General features: G+C 39.9%; 1 protein-coding gene across 1 annotated transcript in view; it reads left to right on the top strand.

Annotated features, from left to right (window-relative positions):
* Window positions 1–26,884, top strand: part of Phex (phosphate regulating endopeptidase X-linked) — a 211,420-nt gene that overhangs the window by 168,244 nt on the left and 16,292 nt on the right. Inside the window, exon 16 of the mRNA XM_075958100.1 lies at window positions 20,590–20,644. Coding sequence (XP_075814215.1) covers window positions 20,590–20,644 — 55 coding nt within the window. The remainder of the gene's footprint in view (window positions 1–20,589; window positions 20,645–26,884) is intronic.

Here is a 26,884-nt window from a genome sequence, read left to right as displayed (position 1 = left end):
CTGTCTCTGTCTCTCTCTCTCTCTCTCTCTCTCTCTCTGTCAGTCTGTCTCTTCTCCCACCTTCCTCATAGCTGCAAGGGTCAAATTTCTTTGAGAATCCAAAACAATGTCCAAATACTCATTATTCTGCTCGAGCAAGTAGAAGTAAAGGGCAGCTGATGGCAGCTGAAGTGGAAAGATGGAAAAATATTCTCAGAGTAAAATGACTCCAGTCATGGCTGGGATCTTTCTTCTTTCCTCTCCTTTTGGGGTCAGCTTACTGGGATGGCAGATATCCCCCAAATGTGTCTTTTGTCCCTTTGTGGTTACTATATTATCAATGAATTTGGGGTTTCACAACCCGTGTCCTAAGCCAGATTTAGCCACTAGTCCACAAGTCTACTTGGAATATGTTGGTAAGCAGTAAAAAAAATCTGTTTAATATGGCCACACTGGAAAGAGGGACAGCAAGATCAAGGGACTTCCTCCAAGCCTGTCTTCAGGGTTCTGAAGTGACATTAAAGTTTAATGGGACATCTTTTACTATGCAATATCTGCTGCATTCAAGAGAATCTGTGTACTATGCTGGCCCATGTTAAGTTAGAAAGCATCTGGGAGGATGGAAAATCAACAAGTTTCAATAAAGTGCGACTCAGTGAAGAGCTGAAATCTTACCAGTGTCACCTGAGCTGCAGTCCGCCTCCCTGACCTACTCTCCTCGTCACCACAGAGGTAACCAACATTCTACATTTTATGTCTCTCTTTCTTTGGGGGGGGGTCTCACATATAACTTCGGCTGCCATGGAACTTGCTATGTAGACCATGCTGGCCTGAAACTCACAGAGATTCCCCTTCCCTCAAGTACTGGGATAAAAGCACGCACCACTGTGCTAGGCCATGTTTATCTTCTAAATACTAAAATATTAGCAATTTATGTAGGTACCCCTAACTGATATTGTTTTCAACATAATAAAAGTTTATCATACTGTAAATAATCTTCAGAAATTGTGGTTTTCCAATCAGTATATTAAGTAGATGTCGGACTACATGTGTGCCTGTGCCCATATGTTTGGTTGGCACCTGCAAGGGCAAGAAAAGGCCATCAGATTCCCTAGTATTAGAGTTACACCAAGTTGTGAACTGCCAATTGGGGGCTAGGTATCTAACCTGGATCGTCTGGAAGAGCAGCCAATGCTCTTCACTACTGAGCCATCTCTCCAGCCCCATTCTTTTTTGGGTATATGCATGGAGTGTGTGGTAGTATTTTTCCCGATTTCGCTACATATTTCTGTATAGTATTCATTTCTCTGACCATACATGTACTCAGACAATCTGTTATGCTGCTGATACCCTCTATATCTTCCACCATTGCAAATATTCACTCCTTGGAATGGTGCTTCTCTGCTATTCTTGTGCGTTGTCTTCTGAAGCCAGTCAGGCTGATATTCCTTGGGGGCAGAACTCCTTGCAGCGAGAGTCTGCAAGTTCTCAACCAGGTATTGCCAGATGCTTTTTAACGTGGGCATTCTAAATTCCACTAGTATTCCTTTTGTTGCCCACTTTCATCAACCTTTGCTATTACAGATTTAATTGCTACCAGTCTAGTGTGTGTAATAGGTCAGCTCTTGTGCAAGAAGAGGGTGATGAAATTGTCCCTTCACTGGTGTTTCCATTTCTCTCAAATGTCACTAAAGGAGCTTACTGCTCCTTTGGAGAGTTAAGCGCATCTAATAGTAGTTCTGTCTCCAGGGTTGCCCACTGCCTTTGTCTTGTCTAGGAAAGGCTGACCCCATCAGAATTTTCCTGAGGAAGTAGCCATTTCAGGGTAACCCAATGGGTTCTAGAAAGCTCATGGGCAGAGGGGTTTTAGAATGAACAATTTGAAGCAGTATTTTAATTAAGAGATTCAAGCTGTTTCTATTTTCCTAATGACCAGTGCCTGCTCTCATTGTAAATTACATTACCAGGCAAGATGACAAGGAATCCTTTGGGTGACTTTTCCCCCACCCTCCTTCATTTCTGATTTTCTGGACTACAAATTAAGACAGGTGGAATTTCTCCTTACACATTTCCCCCCTGGCTTTCCTGGGACTCCCCCATCCCCTCCCAACTGCCTCCTCTGTGCTTCACTGAAGAAGTGAAAAATTGAGGTGATTTCCTAAAGTGAACATCTTTATTGATTAGGGGCTAATTCTGACAGCATGTGGCCATCCGTTTAATTGGGTTCCACATCTACAATGTAACTATACTTAGTAACGTGATTTATGAGAATTTCCTTCATGCCTCATTATCATTTTCTGATTTATGCCACTAAGTCTGCTGCTTTATGCAGTAAAGATTCGAGTAGCAAATAGGAAAACCTATAGAGTTGTTATTCTTTCCCAATCCATGTTTTTGTGCAGAACCATGAAGTTGGGGCCATCTTTTGATGTTCAATTATTTTTGCTAAGTGGTTAAAGCTCATTTTCTGTCCTTGTCACGCTAAGTATCCACGTCTTCTGACATGGAGGGTGGTGTGAAGTCTTGGTGATTTACACAGGTTGTATTGGGCATTGTAGGAAAGAGCTGTCACCAGTCCTAATGACATTTAAATTGGTAGTTTAAAGAGAACAAGGGACTGAGATCATTAGCACCTCCGCCTGGGCTTTCCTAACTTTGTAATAACTTCAAAACATATCAGCCCACATTTGAAAGGGACAAAGTAAAAGCCTCAGTAGAAGGGCTTGAGTGGCCTGGGTATAGTTATGTGGCACGATAGAGCTAGCCGTTCTAGCCCTTGCTGTCTCTTTGCTGCTCATATCCAATTTTTATTTCTAGTAATACGAACCAGCCTTTAGAATAAAGTTTGTTATATGTGTTCATGTCACTGTGAATTTGTAATATGCCTCATTCCAGTATTTGGTTTGTATGTTTGTATATTTGAAACCAACTGAAGCACGATTTAAAAACTCAGAGCAATTGGGGTTCAACCTGAATATCCAAAAAGCAAAGCAGGCAGCCACTGGCTCTTACCTTGAACTCGGTTCAAAATGGTGATCCGGCCTCCAGAAATCTCAGAGTGAAACTGTGCCTGAGAGCTGTTTTCTCCCATTTTATAATCCTCTCTAGTTCTGGGATTAAAGACATGCACCACTAGGATTAAAGACACACACCTGCCGGTTTCTATGGCAAACTAGTGTGGCTACTGGGATTAAAGGTGCAAGTCATAGCTCCCTGGTCTATAACGCTGGCCAGTGTAGCTGTTTTACTTTCCCGCTCCCCAGGCAAGTTTTATTTATTAAAATGCAATTGAAATGCCACTACAATATTAAACAATTATTTTAAGCAAATTCAACCTTGGCTTGAAAACAAGCATGGCCTGAGGGCTAAACCCAACACTTTTATTATCTTTACTCTTATATCTAAGAGATTTTGTTGCTCCAGTTTAATTACAGATATTGTGCTAAAGAAGATAATAAACCTTTGTCTGGAGGTTGGGTTTATACTGGCAGCAGACCATAGAGTTAATCCTGAAACCAAACAGCTTTGTGTTCCTGTTACGGACATAACTCTTTCAGACTAAGAGAATTTCTCATTCTTTGTTGGCTCAGCCTAAAACCATAAAATGGAAGCCAAGTTAGTAGATATTCACCCATGACTTGTACTGAGATTTAATGGAATTAAAGTCTTGAATTCATTTGATGCTCCATTTGGAGACATGAGTAAACAGGGCAAACATCTAGAATTTGGGAACAGTGCTCCAAAATTATGGACCTATGGAGACATGTCAGTGATCAACACCAATTTCTCATTATCTAGAACACAATCTACCTGTAACCTGTGTATTTGAACATGTTTCAAAACTGTGGACTAGTAGATTTCTGAACACTGACAAAAAATTCCAAATCAAGTGTAAAATAAGCCCAAGATTTTTTTATTGTTTTTTTTTGCTATTATATTTTTCTCTACTACCCTCCTTTTCTCTCCCCTCCCCTTCTACACTCTCCCATAGTCCCAATTTATTCAGAAGATCTTGTCGTTTTTTACTTCCCCTGTAGATTATATGTATCTCTTAGAGTCCTATTTGTTGTCTTGGTTCTCTGGGATTGTGAATTGTAGGCTGAATTTTCTTTGCTTTATGTCTAAAAGCCACTTATGAGTGAGTACATATGATATTTGTCTTTCTGGGTCAGGGTTACACACTCAATATGATGTGTTCTAGATCCATCCATTTGCCCACAAATTTCAAGATGTCATTATTTTTTTTCTACTGTGTAGTACTCCATTGTGTAAATGTACCTCATATTCCTTATCCATTCTTCAGTCGAGGGACATTTTGCCCAAGATATTTTTGACAGTACTGCCTATGTTGTATTGCTATTACAGAAACAGAACAGTTTAGTTATGGAAATAAAGGATTTTTACTGTTTTCCTGTTAGCATACTTCAGCAGATATCAAGTTAGTATATCTTTGAATTGTTCTGTGTTCTATAAAATCTGATTTAAAACATTGCTTTTTGAATCACCAAGCTAATGGTGCAATGGATAATGTCTGACTCGTATCCAAAGATTCTAAAAATTTCTCTTTGAGTGGTTGGGAAGATGGGTCAATCAGAAAAGTGCCTCCTGTGCAAGCATTAGGACCTCATCTCGGATCTCCAGTACCCATATAAAACGTGGGCATGGTGACACATATCTATAACCCCACTTCTAGGGATGATTGATGGAGACTGATAGCCCCCAAAGATGAGCCCCATGAGTCAGTGAAAAACTCAGTCTCAAAGAATAAAGTGAAGAGCAATCCATGAAGACCCTCATTGACAAACTCTGGCCTCCACATACACCTCAACACATGAGCACACACACTTGAACACATGCATACAATACACACATTCTATGTGAATGGTTGACTTGAGTTGTATAGAAAATCAGCAAACGAATTTTGGTTTAGGATTAAGGTAGAATTCTTAATAATTTTTGAAATGGATCTAAATATAATCCAACATTGTGTAGTATATATTTATACAAAGTGGCAGTCTCAGCATTGATGAGCGTGTATATATATGTATGTATGTATGTATGTATATTGGGACTGGAGATATGACTAAACAGTTAAGAATACTTGTTACACTTGAAGAGGACCCAGGTTCGCTTTTCAACATTCAAATCCTGCAGCTCACATGTACTTGGTTTGTATGTTATGTATGTTAACTTCAGCTGCAGGGGAATCCAAGCCTCTTCAGGCCTCCACAGGTACCTGCATGCATATGGTGCAAGACATACACATAAAATAAATACATATTTAAAAACAATTAAAAACTCTGAAAATGCTGAAGATACTTTATATCCCACAGCATTAAATATTCATCCAAGATTTAATTCTTATGTAAAAATAAATAAAAAGATCCATCTCATTAGCATGCAGATTTTTATCTTTAATACATGTTAAATATGTATTAACATATTTTTATAGTACATTTATCATTTATTATCAGGAAATACCTGATTAATATACATAAACATGCACACATATGCGTATGCCAAAATCAAATAAAAATTTCTTGGGTGTAAAGGAATTGTGAGTAGAAAAGCTGAAGAAGCCATGATCTAGAACATGTTCCCACTTAACATTCTAGGAGTTGGAGTATTCCTCATTTCTTGGTATCTACAGCTCTCTGAAGCCCCTTCCCACAGTGAGTTAAAGCTCAGCTTTGTACCCAGTGGGATTTTATAAACATAACAGAGTATGAGTTCTGAGGCTGGGCCATAAAAGACATTGTAACTTGAACCTTGCTCTCTTGGATTTATCCCTCTGGGAGAAGTCGATCACCACATCATGAGGGCACTTAAACAGCTCGAGGCTCACGGGTGAGGCTCCGTAGGCCTTCTGTCCACTTCAAACACCATGCAGGTACTTCAGTCCCAGCATTCGGGTGACCACAACTAAGTCAAACATTTTGACTGTGGTCTCCCGAGAGACCTTCAGACAACCTCCCCGCTCAAAAGCTGTTGCTGAATCCCTGGCCCAGAGAAACTGAGAGAGAATGTTTATGGTTTTAAGAAAGTATGTTTGGAGATGATTTGTTATATGTAGCATTATAACATTGCCAGGTACTGAGCTTAAACATGAATGTAGAGCATGGTACAATACTGATAGTTGATACTGTGTGCTCTCAAGTGGGACAGTTTGATTTTGAATCCTGACTTGGTCACTAGTAGCTTTAAGTCTTGGCCAAGTTTCTCAACATCTTTAATCCATCTATCTTTAATAGTTTAATTTTTTAAATAAAACGGAGGTGACATAACTATCTTATAGAACTGTGGATGTGAAATAACATATTAAATGCTTAGAAGAAAATACGGGTCAGAGTAAGTAATTCATAGCCAGATACTAATGCTTGCTTCTGATGAGTTGGGAGAGAGACTTGTGACCTGGTCATTTAGAGGACATCACAGTGACTTATTCAATGTATTCTGAGAGCTACTGCAGAGGAGTCATTTAATCTGGCTGAGCCACAATTGGATTTCTGGTGAAAAGGGTTGAGAAGACTTTTGAAGGAAAGGAAAGTTCTCTAGACAGAAGAAGTGATATGGGATGGATGACTGCTGTAAAGGTAGCGTGCTGAGCTGTGCACGGTGCAGGAGTGGACCGTGAGAATGTTCACGTATGCTGAAACACAGGCTGCCTGGTGCTTTAGAGAGCAAAGGGCATAATACGATTCTTGGGAAAAGTTGATACTGGACGTATAGATCATGTTAAAGAATAGGGGATCGGTGTATTTTCTTTAGGAAGTAAAAAAAATAAAATCAATTTATTTTCTTAGTTTTATTCTTAAAGATAATGGCTCAAAGAGGGGGAAAGTCAGGCTGCCTGTACAAGCTAAGAGTTTCTGACATGGCCTAAGAGAAAGATGGAGAGGACCTAATCTTGGGCACTGACCTCGCTAAGAGGGAGTTAGGGAATGGGCAAGTTAAATCTCGAGAGCCTTCTCTAGTAACTGAAAAATGGTAATATATAATATCATGTTCAACCATTTCCATTTCCACTTGAAAAACTCACACCAAGTGGGTATAGTGGTCACACTGTGCACTCATCTATTCTGGGAACCTATTAATGTGCCTACTACGTGCACGTCTATTATGTAGAATTTCCACAATAGCTATACAACTTTGTACCATGCGTTCATTTTACAGAAGAGGAAACTAGAGGTCAGAGGGGTGAAATAATTTGCTGAAGACTGCAACACTAGTGAACTGCAGGTGTATTAGTCAGGGTAAGTGACCCAGTAACTGCTCAGTTCTTGAGCTAGATGCTTCAGTTATCTCAAGATGACACTGAAATCCTGGACTGGGCTTCAGTTCGTGTTGAAAGGCCGAGGAAGCTTGGCTTTGATGTTAGCAAAGGATGGTAGCAACAATAACATCAGTGAAGTAGGTGCTCTCACCAGCAAGGAGTGAAGCTGGACAGGTAAAAAGCAACAGCTTTTCCTTGGGACCATCTTAAACAGGACTGCTGCTGGAGAGTACCACCCACTCTGTGGGAGGGCTTTCTCCCTCCTCACTGAATCCAAACCAGAGAATAGCTTATCTATACAGATGTACATCTCTTAGTTGATTCCAGATCCAATTAAATTGACAGCCAAGATGAAGCATCAAAGCAGGTATGGGAGGGTAATCCAGTTTATTGATTGTATTCTTTTAATCCTTACACTATACTGTTCAACGGGGTAAGAAATATGAGAATTATATGAGCGACACATGTGAATGTTTAGCAAGATATCTTCAAATAATCATTGAATATACTTTCACAAATTCCACTACTGGAGGATTCTTTCTCTTTTGATATGGCAAGAATATAGGATGTGAGGTCAGCCAGAAGGTAGTTGAATATCAGAAGGTGAGATAGAACCCATGTCTTATTGATCCCACGTGCACTGAAGGGCTGTGACAATGAATGCACTTTCCTTTTGCCACCTCTAAGCATGCTGCACACTGCAAGCCTGATGGAGGAAGGTCATTGGCTAATAAAGGAACTGCCTTGGCCCATTTTATTGGTTAGAACATAGGTAGGTGGAGTAAACAGAACGGAGTGCTGGGAGGAAGATGAAGTGAGCTCAGACTCCACAGCTCTCCTCTCCGGAGCAGACACCTCAGAGAGACGCCATGCCCCAGCTCTGACCCAGGATGGACTTAGGCTAGAATCTTCCCGGTAAGACCGGTGCTCACAGATTATTAGAGATGGGTTGATCAGGATATCAGAATTAGCCAGTAAGGGCTAGAGCTAAAGGGCCAAGCAGTGATTAAAAGAATACAGTGTCCGTGTAATTATTTCGGGGCATAAGCTAGCCGAGCAGGGGGCCGGGGTGCTGGGAACACAGCCCGCCGCTCATATTACTACACAAGCCCTGGGTTTAAGTTCACCGCTTTCTTGGTCCCTTAGAATAAGGGGGATTGAAGGTAGATTACTTGATAGGCAGATACTGTAAAATGCCTTAGAAAGAATATTAAAGTGTATTCCCCAGAAAGTGAGCATTTCACAAAAATTTACAATAAGATTTCAAAAGTTTGTTGAGACGGATGAAGTTAAGTCATGAACAAACTCGCAACAGTTTGCAAAATTGACAGATGGTATACTTAACAAGCACCTGCTGGAGGTGTTTTAAGATTATCTCTGACCCAGGAGACAGCTAAGAACAATATTCTGTGAAGTCTTCATGAGTAAACAGGAGTATCCGCAACTGCTAAGCCCACAGTCTCCTAAAAGCCCATTACTGAGTGAGACTAAGGAGCAGTGGCTGTAGGGCCTCAGTCTGCTGCCTGTGAGGTATCTGCAAACGGCTGCTTCTCTTGTAATGGACCAGGCAGGCTTGCTGCAGGTAGGCAACAGAAAGGATGGGATGATTGTTAGGGTCTATCTGACTCGAGTGAAGGTGTGAGTGGGTACCGGCTGAGAGCGCTCTGGCTGTGAGCTAGAAGGTGAGCACCAAGATCCTGGAACACAACCGTGGGAGACGGGAACTCAGGGTCAGGCTCACTAATCTATCTTCATGTTCCCAGCCTTATGTGACCGCCCTTGAAAAAGAAAGTTGTCGTTTATTTTTGTAGGATGCAACTTAAATATCACTTACTACAGAAACTCTTGCACTTCTAGGAATGTACCCTAAAGAAGGTCACAGAATTGAAAAAAAAAGTAATTTGCCACCCAAGAGGTGTTTTTTTTTTAATGTTACAACTTGAATCTAGGACCTCAAGCAACTAAGGAAGAACATCAACACTAAGCTATATTCCCAGTCCTGTATTCTTTTTTCATTTTATGCCTTTACCATCAGCAGACATATGCATTGGTGAGTTTGCATCTTAAGGGATGACATTGGAAGAGACTTAACAAAGAAACTGTGAGTTTTTTGTTTTTGTATAACTTATATGGGGGAATTGGAGCCGTGTCGTTATTGATGAAATCATTATCAAATAAACAGATAGGGCTTTAGTGGGACACACAGGCATTCATTAATATATATTTGCCTAATATTCCCAGGACTAGGCCGAGCATCACTGATGTTAGTGTCATTGTTTCCTGCCTAGGGCAGCACTTATTTATATGAAAGGACCAGACAGAGCTTCATACTGGGGTGGAGGCAGGGATTTATATTTTCTTTGTTTCAGAAAGTTGAACTACTTAAAGTGTGTTTATTGGGGACCAGCAACATCACCACTACTTGTGACAAATGGGCATTGTTTGGACCCTTTTTACTAAATAATAAACTCTGGTGATTATGCACCAGCCCCTTGAATCTTAGTAAGATTTTAATCGCCAAATGACTTTGAAAGATGCCAAATGCTGAGAACGATTGTGCCCTAAAATTCTGCCAATACAAAATAGGTCAGACTTAGAGGATGAAAGCAGTGTTTTTAATTTCTTTTCATTTGCCAGGGCCTAATTCCAGTTTTAATACTGAAAACTACTATATTCCAGGCATCTCTTTAGTCCTGGACAAATGGGGTTGGTTGCTAACTCTGGGAAAGGCAAGAGATGGCGTTTGTTGTGGAATAAGGCTGATATGACAGACATAGAATAGAATGGTCATCAGAGAAAGCTGCAAAATGGAGGGCAGATTTCAGAATCTGCTTTCTGCTTGTCCGCTCGAGGCCGCTAGATCTGGTGGCAGGAGGTTACCTGCAGGAAGCCAACAGATGGCTACATCTTGCTGAATCCCATGACAGGCGACACAGCTGGTAGAACGAGATACTTTCTGGAAATGGGAAGGTTGGCATTCACCAAACTATTGCAAGATGCCAACTTGAGTAAAAAGCTGCTATTAATCTTAGCAGTAATGACAATGAAATCCTTTTATAACAACATCGAAAAAGGCATAACCAAAAGTGCTTTGTAACTGCAGCATTTTTCATGCCCCAACTGATGCCACCACGCAAGAAGAGTGCTATTGAGGTTAGCCAATAACCAGAATTGATACTGAATAGGATATAATACTTATTCTCTTTTTAGCATTCATCCTGGACTTTTCAAGGCAATTACAACTAAATGTATATTTTTCCTTTAGCACAATCATATCTTTTTAGGTCATATAAAGGTTAATCTTGGAAAGCATAGCCTGAAGAAAGTTCATGGAAAAATACCATATCCCAAATATGTGATAACAGAGGTGGAATAAACCAGGAGGGCTGAGCTATGGTTCAGTTATCTTAAATATGATCAGTTCTTTACTGTTTGCACGGTCAAGTTACAAGTGGACAACGTCATAGATATTACACCTCAATAGATTTGGGCAAGAGCATTGGTCAGTATTCTAATTTGTAGTTGGAGTTAAGAATAGTTATTCTGATAGAAGCTGGTGGGACTCAGTAATACAAATGGTTGGTTGAAACTCAGAAGCCCATTCCCAGTGTTCTTGATTGAGCAGGTCTGGGGCAGGGGTCCAATATTTCCATCTCTAACAAGTGCCCAGAGAATTCTGATGTTGCTGGTCTGCAAACCACATTTTGAAAACAAGTGTCCTAAGATTTCCTGCCTCAAAAGTCAATTGATTTTATTTTTCTCAACTATATCTTCTACCCATTAGTATAGATGTTTATATAAATAATGCCCCCTCTCCCAACTCCTCTGTACATCTTCTGTGAATCCTGTATTTCTTTTCTTTGTACATTAGAAAGCATAGAATAGGTTCACCTTTTTCTTTAGGTCTTGCAAGATACCATTGTTCAGTAGCATTCTCTTATTCTCTAGACTATATATACTTTGATAATGTATGATGTTTGTATTATCAGAACTTAACCATGTGGCTTAGAATATCACAGAGACTCAGGAAATATTGGTGGTCAGTAGTTCCATCATCATGACCAAACCCAATGCTTGAGATAGTTTTTATAATGTGTTTAATACGCTGACAATTCTGAATTTAGAATAATAAGTTACATTCACTTAGTGAGTTATAGAGATAGAAACTATTGAATGGCGTAAACGAAACAACTAAATGTATAAGCAGAATGTAGCTACAAGTGAAACTCAACAAGAAGCAATGCCTTACTCACTAGGATGGCAGATCATCAATAACTTTCAAGTGCAGACTTATATTTGGATTCATTTGGTCATATAAGACTAGTGCCTAAGCCTTTGAAAATAAAATAGTTGTCATAATATGCACTAAATCAAAGCCTTTATTAATAATGAACAACTCCATTCAAAAGCCAAATATTCTATTAATTGAAAAAGTAATAATGCAGTATAATATTGTATGGACATCATCAGTCCTTGAACAACAAATATTACCAACAACCACATTTTTTTTGTATTTATTGAGATCTCTGCTCCCCTCCCATCCTCTCCCCTCCCCTTCAGCCCTTTCCCAAGGTCCCCATGCTCCCAATTTACTTAGGAGATCTTGTCTTTTTCTACTTCTCATGTAAATTAGATCTATGTATGTCTCTCTTAGGGTCCTCATTGTTTTCTGGTTCTCTGGAATTGTGATTTGTGGGCTATTTTTCTTTGCTTTATGTTTAAAAATCACTTGTGAGTGAATACATGTGATAATTGTCTTTCTGAGTCTGGGTTACGTCACTCAAAATGGTGTTTTCTAGCTCCATCCATTTGCCTGCAAAATTCAAGATGTTGTTATTTTTTCTGCTGTGTAGTACTCCATTATGTAAATGTACCACTTTTCCTTATCCATTCTTCAGTTGAGGGGCATCTAGGTTGTTTCCAGGTTCTGGCAATGACAAACAATGCTGCTATGAACATAGTTGAACACATGTCTTTGTGGCACGATTGAGCATCCTTAGGGTATATACCCAAAAGTGGTATTACTGGGTCTTGAGGAAGGTTGTTTCCAAATTTTCTGAGAAATCATCACACTGACATCCAAAGGGGCTGTACCAGTTTGCACTCCCACCAGCAATGCAGAAATGTTCCTTTTACCCCACAACCACTCCAGCATAAGTTGTCGTCAGTGCTTTTGATCTTGGCCATTCTTACAGGTGTAAGATGGAATCTCAGAGTTTTTTGATTTGCATTTCTCTGATGACTAAGGATGTTGAACATTTCCTTAAGTGTCTTTCAGCTATTTTAGATTCCTCTGACAAGCACATTTTTATAAGAACTCAAAGACCCATATACTTAGTCATTGAAGAACCCCAAGTTTATCTCTATAGAAAGGAGTTACAGCAAGTCCAAACCTTTTATTCAGTTCTTGACTTTGTACCGCAGCCTACATAATATCAAGCCCATTTGGATTCTCCGTTTGAAATGTCCCTATTACTTTTTGTGGGGGACTGAAATTTGCATCTGCCACTGTCATTTCTGCCATAAAGGCATCTGGAAGAATCCTAACTAAATAATTTAATAATGCTAATCCCTTCACCAGAGTCAGAAGGGATATTGAATGAAATGGTTCTGGATTTAGAAACGTTTGCGTTGCCTTGCTTTTTGTTAATAAATTTTCATGAAATTTGACAGGAAGAAGGGAGAATGTTAGTGTGCTGGGCTTTGAACACTGGCAATAGAAGTTTGAGGCCTTCCATCTTTGAACAGTGTGACTAAACACAGAAACCAAAGGAAAATATGTGGGAGTCCTCCTCAAGGATGTCTTGAAAAGCAATAGGATTTGTGTCGATATGAAAAAGTGAAACTTCTGAATAAGAGAAACCTCTGCAAAGCAGTGTTTCCAGAGCGTTTGCTATAAGATGATTACCTTGAATTGTAGTCTCAAGGTTACGTGGCATAAATGCATGCTGCAGCTACAGGGAAAGAGCAAAAACGAGAGAGGAAAGAAATTGCTATTAGGGTCAGGATTCACAGGTCAAGAATTTTTGTCTAGTTTTGTTCAATTTTCCCTCCTCAGTTTGTTCCATAAACATTAGAAAGGACAGTATACTTCATTTCAATTCTTTGCTGGGAAAGTATAGAGGACCCAGGGGAAATAGTGTGGTAGAACTTATCTAAAGGTAGGCAGGACTTCTCGGTGTGTTCATAGTTGCCCATTGTGTCTATGTTCTCATGTGTGTCCACTCGTGAGTGTTGTGGCTAGATTATGAGTAGTGTCTTCACTGATTGTTCTCCCCTATTTTCTAAAACAGTGTCTCTCACTGATTGGCTAGACTGCTGCACTGAGATTACAGGCCTTTTCCGTGGGTGCTGGGGATTCCCAACTTAAGTCTTCATGCTTGTATGGACAGCATTTTATTCACTGAGCCATCTTCCCAGCCTTCACACTGCTTTTTGATGGACTCTGTGTTGGCTTCAAAACCATATGAGTTCTGCCATCATAGCAAGAGCCAGCACAGCTCTCATCTAGAAAGAACATGAAAGTCAAACTTGAATAATGGAACACATTCCAGATCTGGCACTGAGGATGGAAGCTTCAAGAAGGAATTCATTGGTAGTACTTAATGCACCATGCACTTTTCATTTCTGCTAACAAAATATTATCATAACTACAGGTAATGCTTCAACCTTAGTCACCCTTTTAAAGTTCATACAGTAGGGATTCCATCCACTTCACAGATAATTGCCAGGTGTTCTAGCTCTGAGGGTATTACATTGAAAAAAATAATAAGACTATATAAAATGAAAAATCCCTCTACCAGGCCATGAATTTGAAAGAGAACAAGAAGGGGCATGTGAGAAGGTTTGATGGGAGGACAAGGAAGGAAGAAATGGTGTAATTATATTATAATCTTAGAAACAAAAGAAATAATTTAAAAATCCCATTATATTATGAAACTTGAAATTCCTGTGGCAAGATTGGTTGTCTATTAAGATGGAGAGTAGCTAAGTGTTACTGTGAGTTGCAGAAGATAGCACCAGGGGGGTGAGGTGACATTTGAACAAATAGCTAAAGTAAGCCCTGCAGAGAGTGGCAGAAAGATAGATCAATGTTGGGCAGAAATGGGTGGAGATGAGGGAGAATTATTCCTGCTTGACATATCCCTATATAGTGTGAATTTGTTAGCCCTGAGTATATTCATTTACTTTCTCAATGTTTGAGTGATGGGATAATTGATTAATTTTATTTTCTTCTTTATATGCTTTGTACTTAAGAAATCTAATTGGTGTGATTTTACAATAAGACGGATGCCGAAAGCTCTGAAGCATTGAGACATTTAATTTCCCCTGAAAAACTGTAGCTACTGTGATTTGATGACTATAGAAGTCAGATGGTTGAACTTGGGGTTATCACCCACTAAATGTGATTGGTTCTTTGGCAATGATGCTAGCAACCGGGACAGTTTACATTCGATGGTCAGCGTTTGGCTGCGCTCCAGTGAAGTTAGTCAGTATTCACTGATAGAAGAGTTATAATGAGAAAGTTTTAGTCAAAATGAGATGTTGACCCAGGTAGAAACCTAGAAGCGGGGCCTTGTGGCTTTCCCGGGTGCAAATTAGAGAAAGAGAAGTGATCACAATAAACAATGAGGGGATTACAGCATAGAGGCGCCAATATTTTATTTTGTTACAATTGGACTCATTGAAATTCTATAACTACAAGCCTTATTTTTTGCTAGAAATAGAAATGGAATTTGTGAGTGTTAACTATAGAAGAACAAAACAACACCATGTAAGCTTAGTTAACTGTTTTTATATAGATTTTAGAAGAATTTTTGGTAAACACACACAATTCTAAAACAGCTAACTTTCATGATAAAAGTTGGTACCATTGATTGATCAAAATGTTTACCCAGAATCTAAATTTTTTCCAAAAGATGATTACTGCAACCATTTTTTTCTGTATTTGACAGGTACATTGAATATGCACACACATACACAAAAATATGCATGTATATGTATGTACTAACAGGTTAGCCATTAAATACTGTTTATATCTCCATTTCTATACCTGGCATTATTCCAACAACAGCTCCTGGAAAATTCTTCATGCTAGAATTTTAAGACTGGCCTTTTTCTTCTTCATTTGCTACATAATAGTCTTCGGTGTGGTCTTAACTATACACTATGCCACAGTGAACTCCAGAGTGTTCTTGGACAAACTCTTGGGCAGTGGTACTCCAAGTGTGGTGCCTAGACTACTACATACAGTGGTAGAGATGGACATTTGAAGCCCTATTCCAAACTAACTAGTAACTAGAGAGACCTACAAAGTGACGCTTAGTAAAGCATAGTTAAACAGGATCTGATTCTTCTATGTGATAACGGTTGAGGGCAGCTACCACATGTGAGTACTTCCCTGCTATACCATGACATGAATTTGTAAAGACCACTGCAGTCTACAAAATTATGTAATAAAAGCCACAGGGCTTACAGGGAAATGAGTATGGGACATACAACAATCAAAAATTTATTAATTGTTGCTGGAAAGACGGCTAAGTTGTTAAGAGGGCATCTTGCTCTTATAGAAGACTCCAGTTGAGTTGCCAGCATGCACACTGGACTGCTCACAACTTCCTGAAACTCCAGCTCCATACAGATCCAATGTCTCTGGGTTCTGAGGACAATGGCACACACATGAACATACCTACCCATACACCGACACATGATTAAAAATAAATATGAAAAAAACCTTATCACTCACAAATTTCAAATGAAAAGTGGGGGTCTACTCAGAAACATAGCATATTTTTATGTGTTAAATGGGCAAATACACAAATACTATGATAAAATTGCCACTTTCTCTTGGAAGGAAGTGGTATTTGCTATGACATTTGGTGTTTGGGGAGCTGCCTCTTTTTTGAATTTATTTATTTAAAAAACTATCTTTTCTCATTTTACATATCAATCCCAGTTCCCATTCCCTCCCCTCCTCCCGTTTCCTTCATCCCCTTCATCCACTCCTCAGAGAGGGTAAGGCTTCCTTCCCGTGTGCAGTTAACAAATCCTAGCACATTGCTTTGAGGCAGGCCCAAGGCCTTCCCCACTGTATCTAGGCTGAGCAAGGCATTACTCCAAAAAGAATAGGTTCCAAAAAACCAGTACATGCAGCAAGAATAAATCCTGGTGCCACTGCCAGTAGCCCCACAGTCTGCCCCAGCCACATAACTGTCACCCATATTCAGAGGGCCTAGTTTGGTCCTTTGCTGGTTCCTTCACTGTCAGGCCTGAGCCAGTGAGCTCCCGTTAGCTCAGGTCAGCTGTTTCTGTGGGTATCCCCATCATGGTCTTGGACCCTTTGCTCATATTATCGTTCCTCCCTCTTTTTGGCAGGACTTTGGGAGCTCAACCCAGTGCTCCACTGTGGATCTCTGCCTCTGTTTCCATCAGTTGCTGGATGAAGGTTCTATGGTGACATTTAAGATAGTCATCAATCTGACTACAGGGCAAGGCCAGTTCAGGCCCTCTCTTCACTATTGCTTAAGGTCTTAGCTGGGGTCATCCTTGTGGGTTCCTGGGAATTTCTCTAGTGCCAGGTTTCTTGCTAGCCCCATAATGGCTCCATCAATCAAGACATCTCTTTCCTTGTTCTGTCCCTTTCCTTCCCCCATCTTGACCATCATGTTCCTCAAGTTCTTTTCCCCCCTCCCCTTCTCCCCTCAAGAGTTATCGTGTAGTGGTAGAAGAGTTACCTGAAGTCGACAGTTTTGACAACAGATGTGGCTTTTAAAGCACAAAGTGACAGAAAATAGTTGAGCATGCCGAAGTGTACGAACATGAGCACTTCATCATCTCCCAGGTAGCTCAGCACAGGTGGCTTCTGCTTTGCGCAGGAATGGAGGTGCGCATAAGCAAAAATGCAAAACCGGAGCTTCGTCTCGGAATTGCCCCACTCTATCCGCTGTGTTGGAAGAAAATTGTCTTGTCTTTTCACTAATAAAACACAGTCTGTTAGAGAAGAATTGAAATCATACATGTGTTCATATATCTCTCCATTATATACACTACATAGGAATGTCATACACTGCACCAAATGTCATGTTTCTCCTTAGTTTATTATCTCTTAGAGTTCTCAAAACATCACAGAGATTTAATCCTTTAAAAATGCTTGCAACAACTTACCCTCCTACCATATTTCTTACAAAGTAATCTTTTCCAACCCTCCGCCCGTCTCTCAATTTCTCTCTCTCTCTCTCTCTCTCTCTCTCTCTCTCCCTCTCCCTCTCCCTCCCTCTTCCTCCCGCTCCCTCCCTCCCTCCCTCTCTCTCTCTCCCTCTCCCTCTCCCTCCCTCTTCCTCCCGCTCCCTCCCTCCCTCCCTCCCTCTCTCTCTCTCTCTCTCTCTCTCTCTCTCTCTCTCTCTCTCTCTCTCTCTCTCTTTCACACACACACACACACACACACACACAGTGTGGGGAATGCTTCCCATAAACACATCGATACACTGATTTTCAAAAGGGAACTTTAAAAGTCTGGAACATGTGATGAGTGGTTCTGCAATGGGGAAACGCTGAAATAGAATGAGTCTGTGAGAAAAGAGAACAGACACCTATGAGAGAGTGTGTGGTGGGAAAGTATTCCCTTTTCATTTATTTATTTCTCACTTCCACCTTTGCTAATACAGCTTATTCACTTTATAAGATAAGATATTGAATTGACCCCGTTGGGATTTCCATCTATCATTCTTGCTAGTTGACATCTCCAAAAGATGCAGCTTACACTGTTAATCCATTCACTTCAGCAAAACATGCCTAAGGGCATCGGATTCTTCCGTTTATCACTATTGAGTTTCAAGGCCCTGACAAGTTGAGAAGATGTAGCTGATCAGGCTGATGTGACGGCCTCAGCATTGGAGACTGGGACCCCTAAGACACCAAAGCTGCCGCCGTGAAGGCTTATGCAGGTGTCAGATGTTTTCCTGTGACAAGGTTGGCGGTGGACATAACTGCTTCCAGCTGGGCACATTACCAGGCAGGGAAGCCATAATGACTGAATAATTAAATCACATTGGTTTCTGATCATTGTTCTTATTAGAAAAATATCATTGCTTTGGGGTGATTTATTATGTGAAGTGGAATTTTCATATAAACACCATGATTTGCATTTATATATAATATATATTTGCATATATATGTATCAAAATAGCTTACTAAAATCAAATCTCCAGAAAAAGAGGATGGGATATCCATGTAAAGATGCCAAAGATGTTTAAGGAAATGTGAAAATTATAAAGATTAAAGTAACATTGCCCCTTGAAATTCAAACGTATTTGCTGTGCTTTCCTTTATTTGAAAGCAGCAGGGAGAGAGAAGCATTAACTCGCTCCATCTCTGTTTTGCAATTAGGTTTATGTACCTTGAAATCTCAAAGTCTGATATTATTAATAAAAGACACAGAATAGAAGAGTTTTGGGAAACGAGTACTTCATCTCTAAATGCAAGACTTGCTTCCCTGCCTTCATTTCCCCTAGAAGTGTCCTGGCATGGAGGGGCGGTAGAAGGTTGAGCAGAGCGCAGAGGAGCATTTTAATTCATAAAAGAACATTTCGTCTCATGGGGCCTAGAGCAGCTGCTCTCAAGCAGACAAGGACATTGCAGAAGGTCTCTTTCCCTCTTTCCCCTTTTCTCCCTCTTCCCTCCTCTTTCTCTCGCCTTTGAATTCCCAGCTGTAATGACTGTTTCGCACAACTCCAAGGATCAGCTCAGGGCACACAGTTTAGTAGTGACTTGGAAGGACAAAGCCGAGTGTTTCTCGCATTCTTCTATCTCCAAGGCCAACTAACTAATTTCTGGGGCTTAGTGTAAAATGAAGATGTGCTGCCACGAGGGTTAAAATGGAGAGTGTCCTCCTCTCTTTTGACTCATCAACAGTGTTTTGATTTGCCATTTACTGCTGTTCTTAGGAACGCTAAAATTTTATGTCATTAGCATGAATTTTACCTTTTATCTTTGTATGCTCCAAAGCAAGTCTTGAATGTGAATAGGATCACTTTTAACTTGTGTAAGGAATTTCTAAAATGACACACTTTGTATTATGCAGTACATACCTGGCATATTTTTTAATCAGAAAGCTAGAAATACTACACATAACTAATTCAGTTTTTTTATGCTACTGTTGTTACTACTACTACTAAGTTTACTATTTCATTCTTTTTGGTGGTATTAGTGCTGCCCCCCAAAAACTATACAGCATTCTATCATTGAGCTGTATCCTCGGTCTTTTATTCTTTATTTTATTTATTTATTGGGTTTTTTTTTGAGGCAGGGTTTCTCTGTAGTTTTGGAGCCTGTCCTGGAACTAGCTCTTGTAGACCAGGCTGGCCTTGAACTCACAGAGATCCGCCTGCCTCTGCCTCCCAAGTGCTTGGATTAAAGGAGTGCGCCACCATAGCCTAGCTGGCCTTTTATTCTTAATTATTTATCTACCAGCACTTTTCACCTTTACGTTAGTGATGAATAAGGAGAGACTAAGAGGTAAAGAAATGAGATATGCTTTCCTTTCCTTCTATGTTACCAATTTTAGTTTGAAAGTTTGGGCAATATGGGAAAGTATGAAGAGACAATGAGATGGAGAACTCTAATCATTCTGTTTCTTAGAAGTTAATAATATTAACTTCTTTTAGTGATCTAAGCAAATTCCAATTAACAGGGAAAGCACAGGCTCTTGAGGCTATCCAAGTCTAGAACTGTTGAGTTCCAAGTAACACGAAACTATGCTGGTTAGGCTGCATCTTGCTAGACTCCCCCGTGTGTGAAACAACTGAAATATTGTACTCCTTGGGTGTGCAAAGGGCCCCTAGGAACAGCTGGTGTACACATCATGTGCATCTATTCTTTGCACACACATGCTTCATGATTGCCTTTGAACCCACATAGGAAACACAAGTTCAAGATTCAACTACAAAGACAGTCAAGGCAATGACATAAACTATCATATCGAATGTGTAACTATTCTTTATGTCTGTTGTGTGTGGCAGCAATAGTGGGTAACTCGGGGACTGAAACTTATAGACATCTGGGAACCTACTGGCTATCCTGCAGCCTATGGGTGCCATACGAAGTGGCCCACTTCCTAGTAGGCTGGACTCTACTAATAGCTTATCTGTACAAATTGTCCTTGAAATGATTCTGAGTTTGAAAGGTGAATTAACATCACTTTTAAGTAGATATCTTGGATATCCGATGAATTCATAAGGAATGCAGTTTGGCTGAGCTTGGTAGTTGGTACCAGAGTATGGCTATTGAATCATCTTCTCTGCATTCTTAACATTTGTCTTGTTTGCTTGCCATCCTCTCAGGATTTCCAGCTGGTGAACTGCAGAAGCCTTTCTTTTGGGGAACAGAATACCCTCGGTGAGTAAATTAGAAAGGACTCCGGTCCTTGACAAGTTAGCAAAGGAGAACTTGTCACTTTGGCCAATGACAGACTATAGACTGTCTTCAAATTCTAAGTGACATGGCAGCTCTTACAAAGGAAACCATTTAATTGGGGCTGGCATGCAGTTCAGAGGCTCAGTCCGTTAGTGTCATGGTGGTAAGCATAAAGGCATTCGGGCAGGCATTGTGCTGGAGATGTAGCTGAGACTTCTACATCCTGATCAGCAGGTAACAGGAAGAGAGACACTGGGCCTGGCTTGAACTTCTAAAACCTCAAAGCCTACCCACCAGTGACAAGTGTCCTCTAACAAGGCCATATCTACTCCAAAAATGCCATACCTCTTAATAGTATAACTCCCTTTGGGATCTGTTTTCATTCAAACCACCACATTCCAGTCCGTGGCCCCCATAGACTTGTAGCCATATCATAATGTAAAATGCATTTAGTTCAACTTCAAAAGCTCCCATAGTTTGTCACTGTCTCAGTATTGTTTAAAAGTCCAAAGTTGAAAGTTTTCTCTGAAACTCACAGTAATCTTTTAAACAGTCAATTCCAAGTCAATGGTTATTCAGCCGTAAGAAGGCATTGGAGGTCTTATTAGTTTTCATTCGGTATTTGTTTTCTGATCCTTGTTCCCAGAGTATTTGACTAGATGGGAAAGTCAATTTTCTACACAGGATTTTCTTTTTCATTGCATTTAATCACTTGAAAGATTGCTGGGATAGAAGGAAATGGGCTAAAACCTTTCTGGGTGAAAAAACTGAAGAAAGGGGAGAAAGGTGCTTTCTGGGATGGCAGAGGGTGACGTGGCTGCTCACGTCTACAAAGAGAAGTCATGTAAAAAAGATTTTAGTTTCATATTGGAGGGCTCTGAATGTCTAAGTGAGGAATTTAGAACAGAAAATACTAAAGTTTATAAAGAAGTGAGGTGAGCAAATGTGTCATTAGAAATACAGCCAGCATAGCTGTACCATATAGGTCAGAAGGGACACGTTTGGACTTAGGGACAGCTGTTCGCAAACAGGCCATTGATGTATGCAATTCGTACTTTCTCTATAGAGTGGAGTTTCTCATAATATTCCTTGTCAACAGTACCATTACTTTCTTCTATGCCTTTTTATGTTCTGTGGTCTTTTAATGCATGGAAAAAATTCATCTTGATTTTAGGAGTTGAGTCACTTGTGTTTGCATTTTGATTTATGAGGACTTTTATATGATTATAAGCTAAATGTCTCATACATATAGTAATCAGAGAGATATAATGGTTGTGTTTTAATTGGGCTTCCTCAGAAGCTGCCCCTGCCATGAGGGTTTAAATAGCTCTTTTGGAACATGGTGCCCGGAAACCCCAGCAGAAGATGGGTAGGTGCCACAGAGAGGGGAGGAAAATGACATGTGTCCTCTGAGTCTGTTATGGCTGGAAAAGTGAGCTAGCACTAAAGCTGTACAAGCACGAAGCCTATCCTTGTATAATCCAACCTGGGTTTCACTAGGTTAAATGCAAGGTGCATTTTTTTTTTAAAGTTCTGGGGAATAAAGTATTTTCTTATCTTTTCTGACTTTTAGAGCAGGGTGCACATTCCTCTGTCCATGGCCTTCCTTCTCATCTTAAAAATGTCAAAGTAGCATTCCCTTTGACATAAATTTTTGTCTCTTCTTTTCTTAAAAGCACTTGGGGTTGCTTTGGGCCCACCCAGATAATTCAGAGTTATCTCTCTCTTTTAAGGTCATCTGGTTAGCAGCCTTAATTTCATCTGCAACCCTAATTTATCTTTGTCATGTAACATACCACATTCACAGGTTCCAGGAATTAGCATCAGGGTATCTTGGGGAAGCCATTATTCTGCTTGACTCATGCATGTTATAAAGTTAACAGATCATAATGGGCAACTGGAAATCAGTCTTGCTGGGGAACTACAGAGCATGCTTCAAGATAAGGGGGCTAGGTTATCTGTCTTCTAGGCCACATTCCATCAGTGATTTAGAGGTGCTGCCCAGGGGATTCCCTGGCAGTACCCACCATACGTGGCTGGAGAAGCTCCTTAGGCAGCTCCTTTTCAGTTGGCACTTAGAAGCAGAGAGGCCGGTGCACTGAGACATGCTGTATGCTGAGGGAACGTAGGCAGGCAGCAATAGAGTCTACTGCAGGGAAGTGCTATTTCTTTTTTTTTTTTTTGAGACAGGGTTTCTCTGTAGCTTTGGAGCATGTCTTGGAACTAGCTCTTGTAGACCAGGCTGGCCTTGAACTCACAGAGATATACCTGCCTCTGCCTCCTGAGTGCTAGGATTAAAGGCTTATGCTACCACCGCCTGGCAGGGAAGCTCTATTGTTAGTGAAAACGGAAGTTATTGGGTTTGTAACCCCCAATCCTTAACTGAATAGCTTTTTGCAGTATTCAGGCATTTGGATTCTGATTTTTTCCATGATTAAGATTAGAAATGTATACACTAAATTCATAAAATTAGACACTTAAGTAATTCTCTAAGTTCACTTCAGACTGAAAAAAAATCCTGGCATTCTTTGATTCTGCTTACCATAGATAATTTAACTGAGTTTCCAATTGTTATATAACTTTACCTGAAAACTTGGAAATAGTCTGGTTATGTTTGCAAGTTATTGATTCAGTGATTTGTTTATTTGGTCCAAGGACAGGGGATTTTTATAGAATCATACAAATCAGAAACTTAAGAATTCTTGATAGTGTCTGCTAGAACTACCTCGGGTGGCGCCATAGCTGATACCTGAGTGAGCCACCCACTTTCTATTAATACACCACTTCAGTGAGTACCTGATAAACATCATTTGTGTACTTTGCTGTGGGAATATAGAAAGGATAGAAATTACAGTTCAGTGAGTTTCCCATCTATTTTCTCTTAGTTGATGGATAGCTTCCAGAACTGAAGGAATAGGTTTCCTTTTGCTCAGCCTGCTGATAGTTGCCTTCGTGTGAGTGTTGGGTCTAATTGGGAGGTCAGAGATAAGCCAAATCATTTCCAAAGGCAAGAATTAGGAATGGAAATGACCTTCAGCCACATGACCCAAAGGTGTTCCCAGAAATTGTCACCCTCGCTTCCCTCTAGTATCTTAATTTTCCAAGTTCTATATTAAACTTATTTGGATGTGGTTAACCTCAAGGCTTGATGACTCTGCTTTCTGTGTTTTGGGGGAAATGCCATTCTTTGGTTCATGACTTAAAAATAAGAACTTAGAAGAGGGATTGCAACACGGCATAGTTGTTAAGAGCACTGGTTGCTCTTCCAGAGGATCTGGGTTGAATTCTCAGCATCCACACAGTGGCTCACAATTCCCCTTGTACATAGTAGGCAGACACGTGCAGGCAAAACACTCATACAGATAAAATAAAATCAATAGTCAAAAAAAGAACTTGGCAATATTTGAATTTGGGGTTTGCAATCTTTTATTTATTTATTTATTTATTTATTTATTTATTTATTTATTTATTTATTTATTTTTGTGGCCTCAAAGTTGCCAGTCTGGAAGTTTCTATGTAAGTAAGGCTAACGTTGAACTTGTGATCTTCTTGCCTTTCCCCCTAAATTACAGGATTACAGGAACTCTGTTTTGTCTTTTGGAAGGAAAATTAAGTGACAAATACTTTTCTGTGTTTAGGGATGTCAGCAGGTGTTCATCCCGTGACTGTACTGGACCAATAGGTTGAAAGCACAGTTGATAAACTCTAGAAAAATGTGTAGAAGAAACTTTTCATTTGGAACTACCCTAAGAAGTAATAGGTTCCATTAGAGAAGTGAACTCCTAATCATTGGAAAGCTGCAAACCGATGTCTTACTACTCTTTGAAGGTTTTACTGTTTGGTTAGTTGGTTTGGGCTTTTTGAAATAGGCTCAACATATAACCCAGGCTGGTCTCACACTCCTATCAGTATCTCAAATGCAGTGCCAGGATTAGAGGCATGTGCTCCTATGTTCTACCTGAAAAATGGTTTTGAGATACAATGTTACTAAGTTGTCCAGGCTAGCCTTTAACTTTTTATCCTATTCTCTCTGACTCCAAAGTAGGTGACAGGACATTGAACAGGATTTTACAGAACTTTTCATGATTTTAGATACCGGAGTAGGGTAGCCCATATTTGATAACAGCCTGAGCTCATGGTGAGTCCAGACAGCAATATATTTGACAGCAAATCTCATGTGTGTGTGTTAAAGCCCACTCACAATGAGAGAAACTGAATAGGTAATAAAGTAATACTGTTACCTTCCTCTTTAGAGCACTTTTTTTATTTGTTTGTTTTTTCCCTTTTCCTGACAGTTTCTTTGTGTAGTCCTGGCTTTCCTGGAACTCTGTAGACCAGGCTGGCCTTGAAGTTAGAGATGCATCTGCCTCTCCCTTCCAAGTACTGGCCAAGGGCTTTATTTTTAAGGCAGGAAGTCTTCCAATTTCTGCCTAGTCAGTCAGTTGTATTCTAAAAGGCACCTGAGGGTTTTTTTTTATGGCATACTAAATTAAACAATTTCCATTGAAAACTAGAAGACATCAATGTAATATAAAACATTATCTAGTCATACAAAATTACCTTTTCTTTGTCTCTTGTTCAAGGGATTGTGTTTCTGTAACTGAAAATTGAGACTTACAATGATTCAATCATTTTCCGAATTCCCTGTTTTCCTCACAAACAAACTTTTGGAACAGCCCTTCTTAAGGGATTTTTATTGTGGAGTACTTTCTGTATGTTCCCATTGTCCATCCCTTAAACTTATCCAGTCAACAGCATTGACTGAGGGCTGTGGAGGACTGAGAAATCTTGGAAATTGAAATGTTGCTGGTCACACAATGCTGGCTACTACTGCAAAAAATTAGCACCATGTGAAATTACAAGTTTGTCCCACATAGGCCATGATAGCTCTATGATTGAAATGCATAATTTTACTCTTACTTCTTTAATGAAGGTTTGCAATGATGGAAAAACAGTAGGAAACGTTTTTTTCAAATGCAAATTACCTTGCAAGAAAGAAATAACAAAGGAAAGAATTGCCACCAAGGGGAAAAATTAAATCTCACAGCACTTCCTTGGGTATAGTTGAGACAAACAATTAGCATGTTAAGGATCATTACGTCCTGTAATAACATGTTGCTTCAAAAAATTCTGTTCTTTCCAGCTTTGGTCCTATCCGTGTGCTGGTTGATGTTGATGTTATATGTCACGAGCCAACTGTGAAATATTTTTAGCATAATTACAAATCTTAGACTAAAAGGTCTAAATTGTCTATAATTCTTACCTATAGGTTAACTGATTTAAGTAAGTTCCATATAAAACATGTCCTTTCCATGACATTAAAAGGCTGATTAATCATGAATTAAATCGCAGTTAATTTTCTTATTGTTGTACTAGGAACAGAGAATTTAGCGGTAAATGACTAAGGGGAGGGCTTGGTCTTCATGGAGATTATGCTAGAGAGAACATTCTAGACGCGTGCATCTGGAAGGCTCATTGATTTTCTCAGCTCTTGTGTTTGTGCTGTGCTCCAGTTACCTATACTGTATAATAAAGCCCTGTCAAACAGCCATCTTCTGCCTCACAAGTCTATGATTTTGACAGGGGCTGCTCCACTGGGCTGAACTATTCAGAATACCCTCCCTCCTGCTCTTCTAGTAGGTGGGGCCCAGTAAAGTCTTTCCTTTCCCTTCAGAGTTCCTTACGTTTTGGAGTTTCTCCATCGCTTTTCCAGGCCCCTTTCCCCTCAACCAGGCAGTCAGATTTTTTACATTATTGCTAACTTATGGAAAGGAGGAAACTACAAGGTGTCTTAAGGTCTAGCTCCAGTAGCCTCTCTCAGTTCAGATTCAAGGGTAAGAGATCAGATCACATCTAGGTAGGAGAGGGGGCATTTGTATTTAAGGATAGCTGGAGTTGTTGGTGGCCATCCTTAGAGATGATCTATCACGTGCTTCTTCAGAAGTCAAGAGAAATAATATAACACTTTCCCCGAATCTGATTAAGGCTTCACAGTCTTAGCTATTCCAACTGTCAGCTTGTCTGTCACAGAAACAGAGGAACATGACTAACTCCCAAACAGAATGCTCCTTTTTAATCTCTGCTCTATTCCTTTTTTATGACTACATTTAGAAAACAATTTGACTTCTACGATTATAGTGACTTTGCCACAAATGTTCCAAAAAAATAGTATATTGACTGTTTTTTAGTCCTGTTTTAGGTGTTCATGAATACAAAACATCA

The sequence above is a fragment of the Microtus pennsylvanicus genome, chromosome X (assembly GCF_037038515.1).
Source record: "Microtus pennsylvanicus isolate mMicPen1 chromosome X, mMicPen1.hap1, whole genome shotgun sequence".
In the NCBI taxonomy this organism is placed as follows: domain Eukaryota; kingdom Metazoa; phylum Chordata; class Mammalia; order Rodentia; family Cricetidae; genus Microtus; species Microtus pennsylvanicus.
The sequence above is the reverse complement of the archived record's forward strand: the minus strand, read 5'-3'. Positions and strand labels throughout refer to the sequence as shown.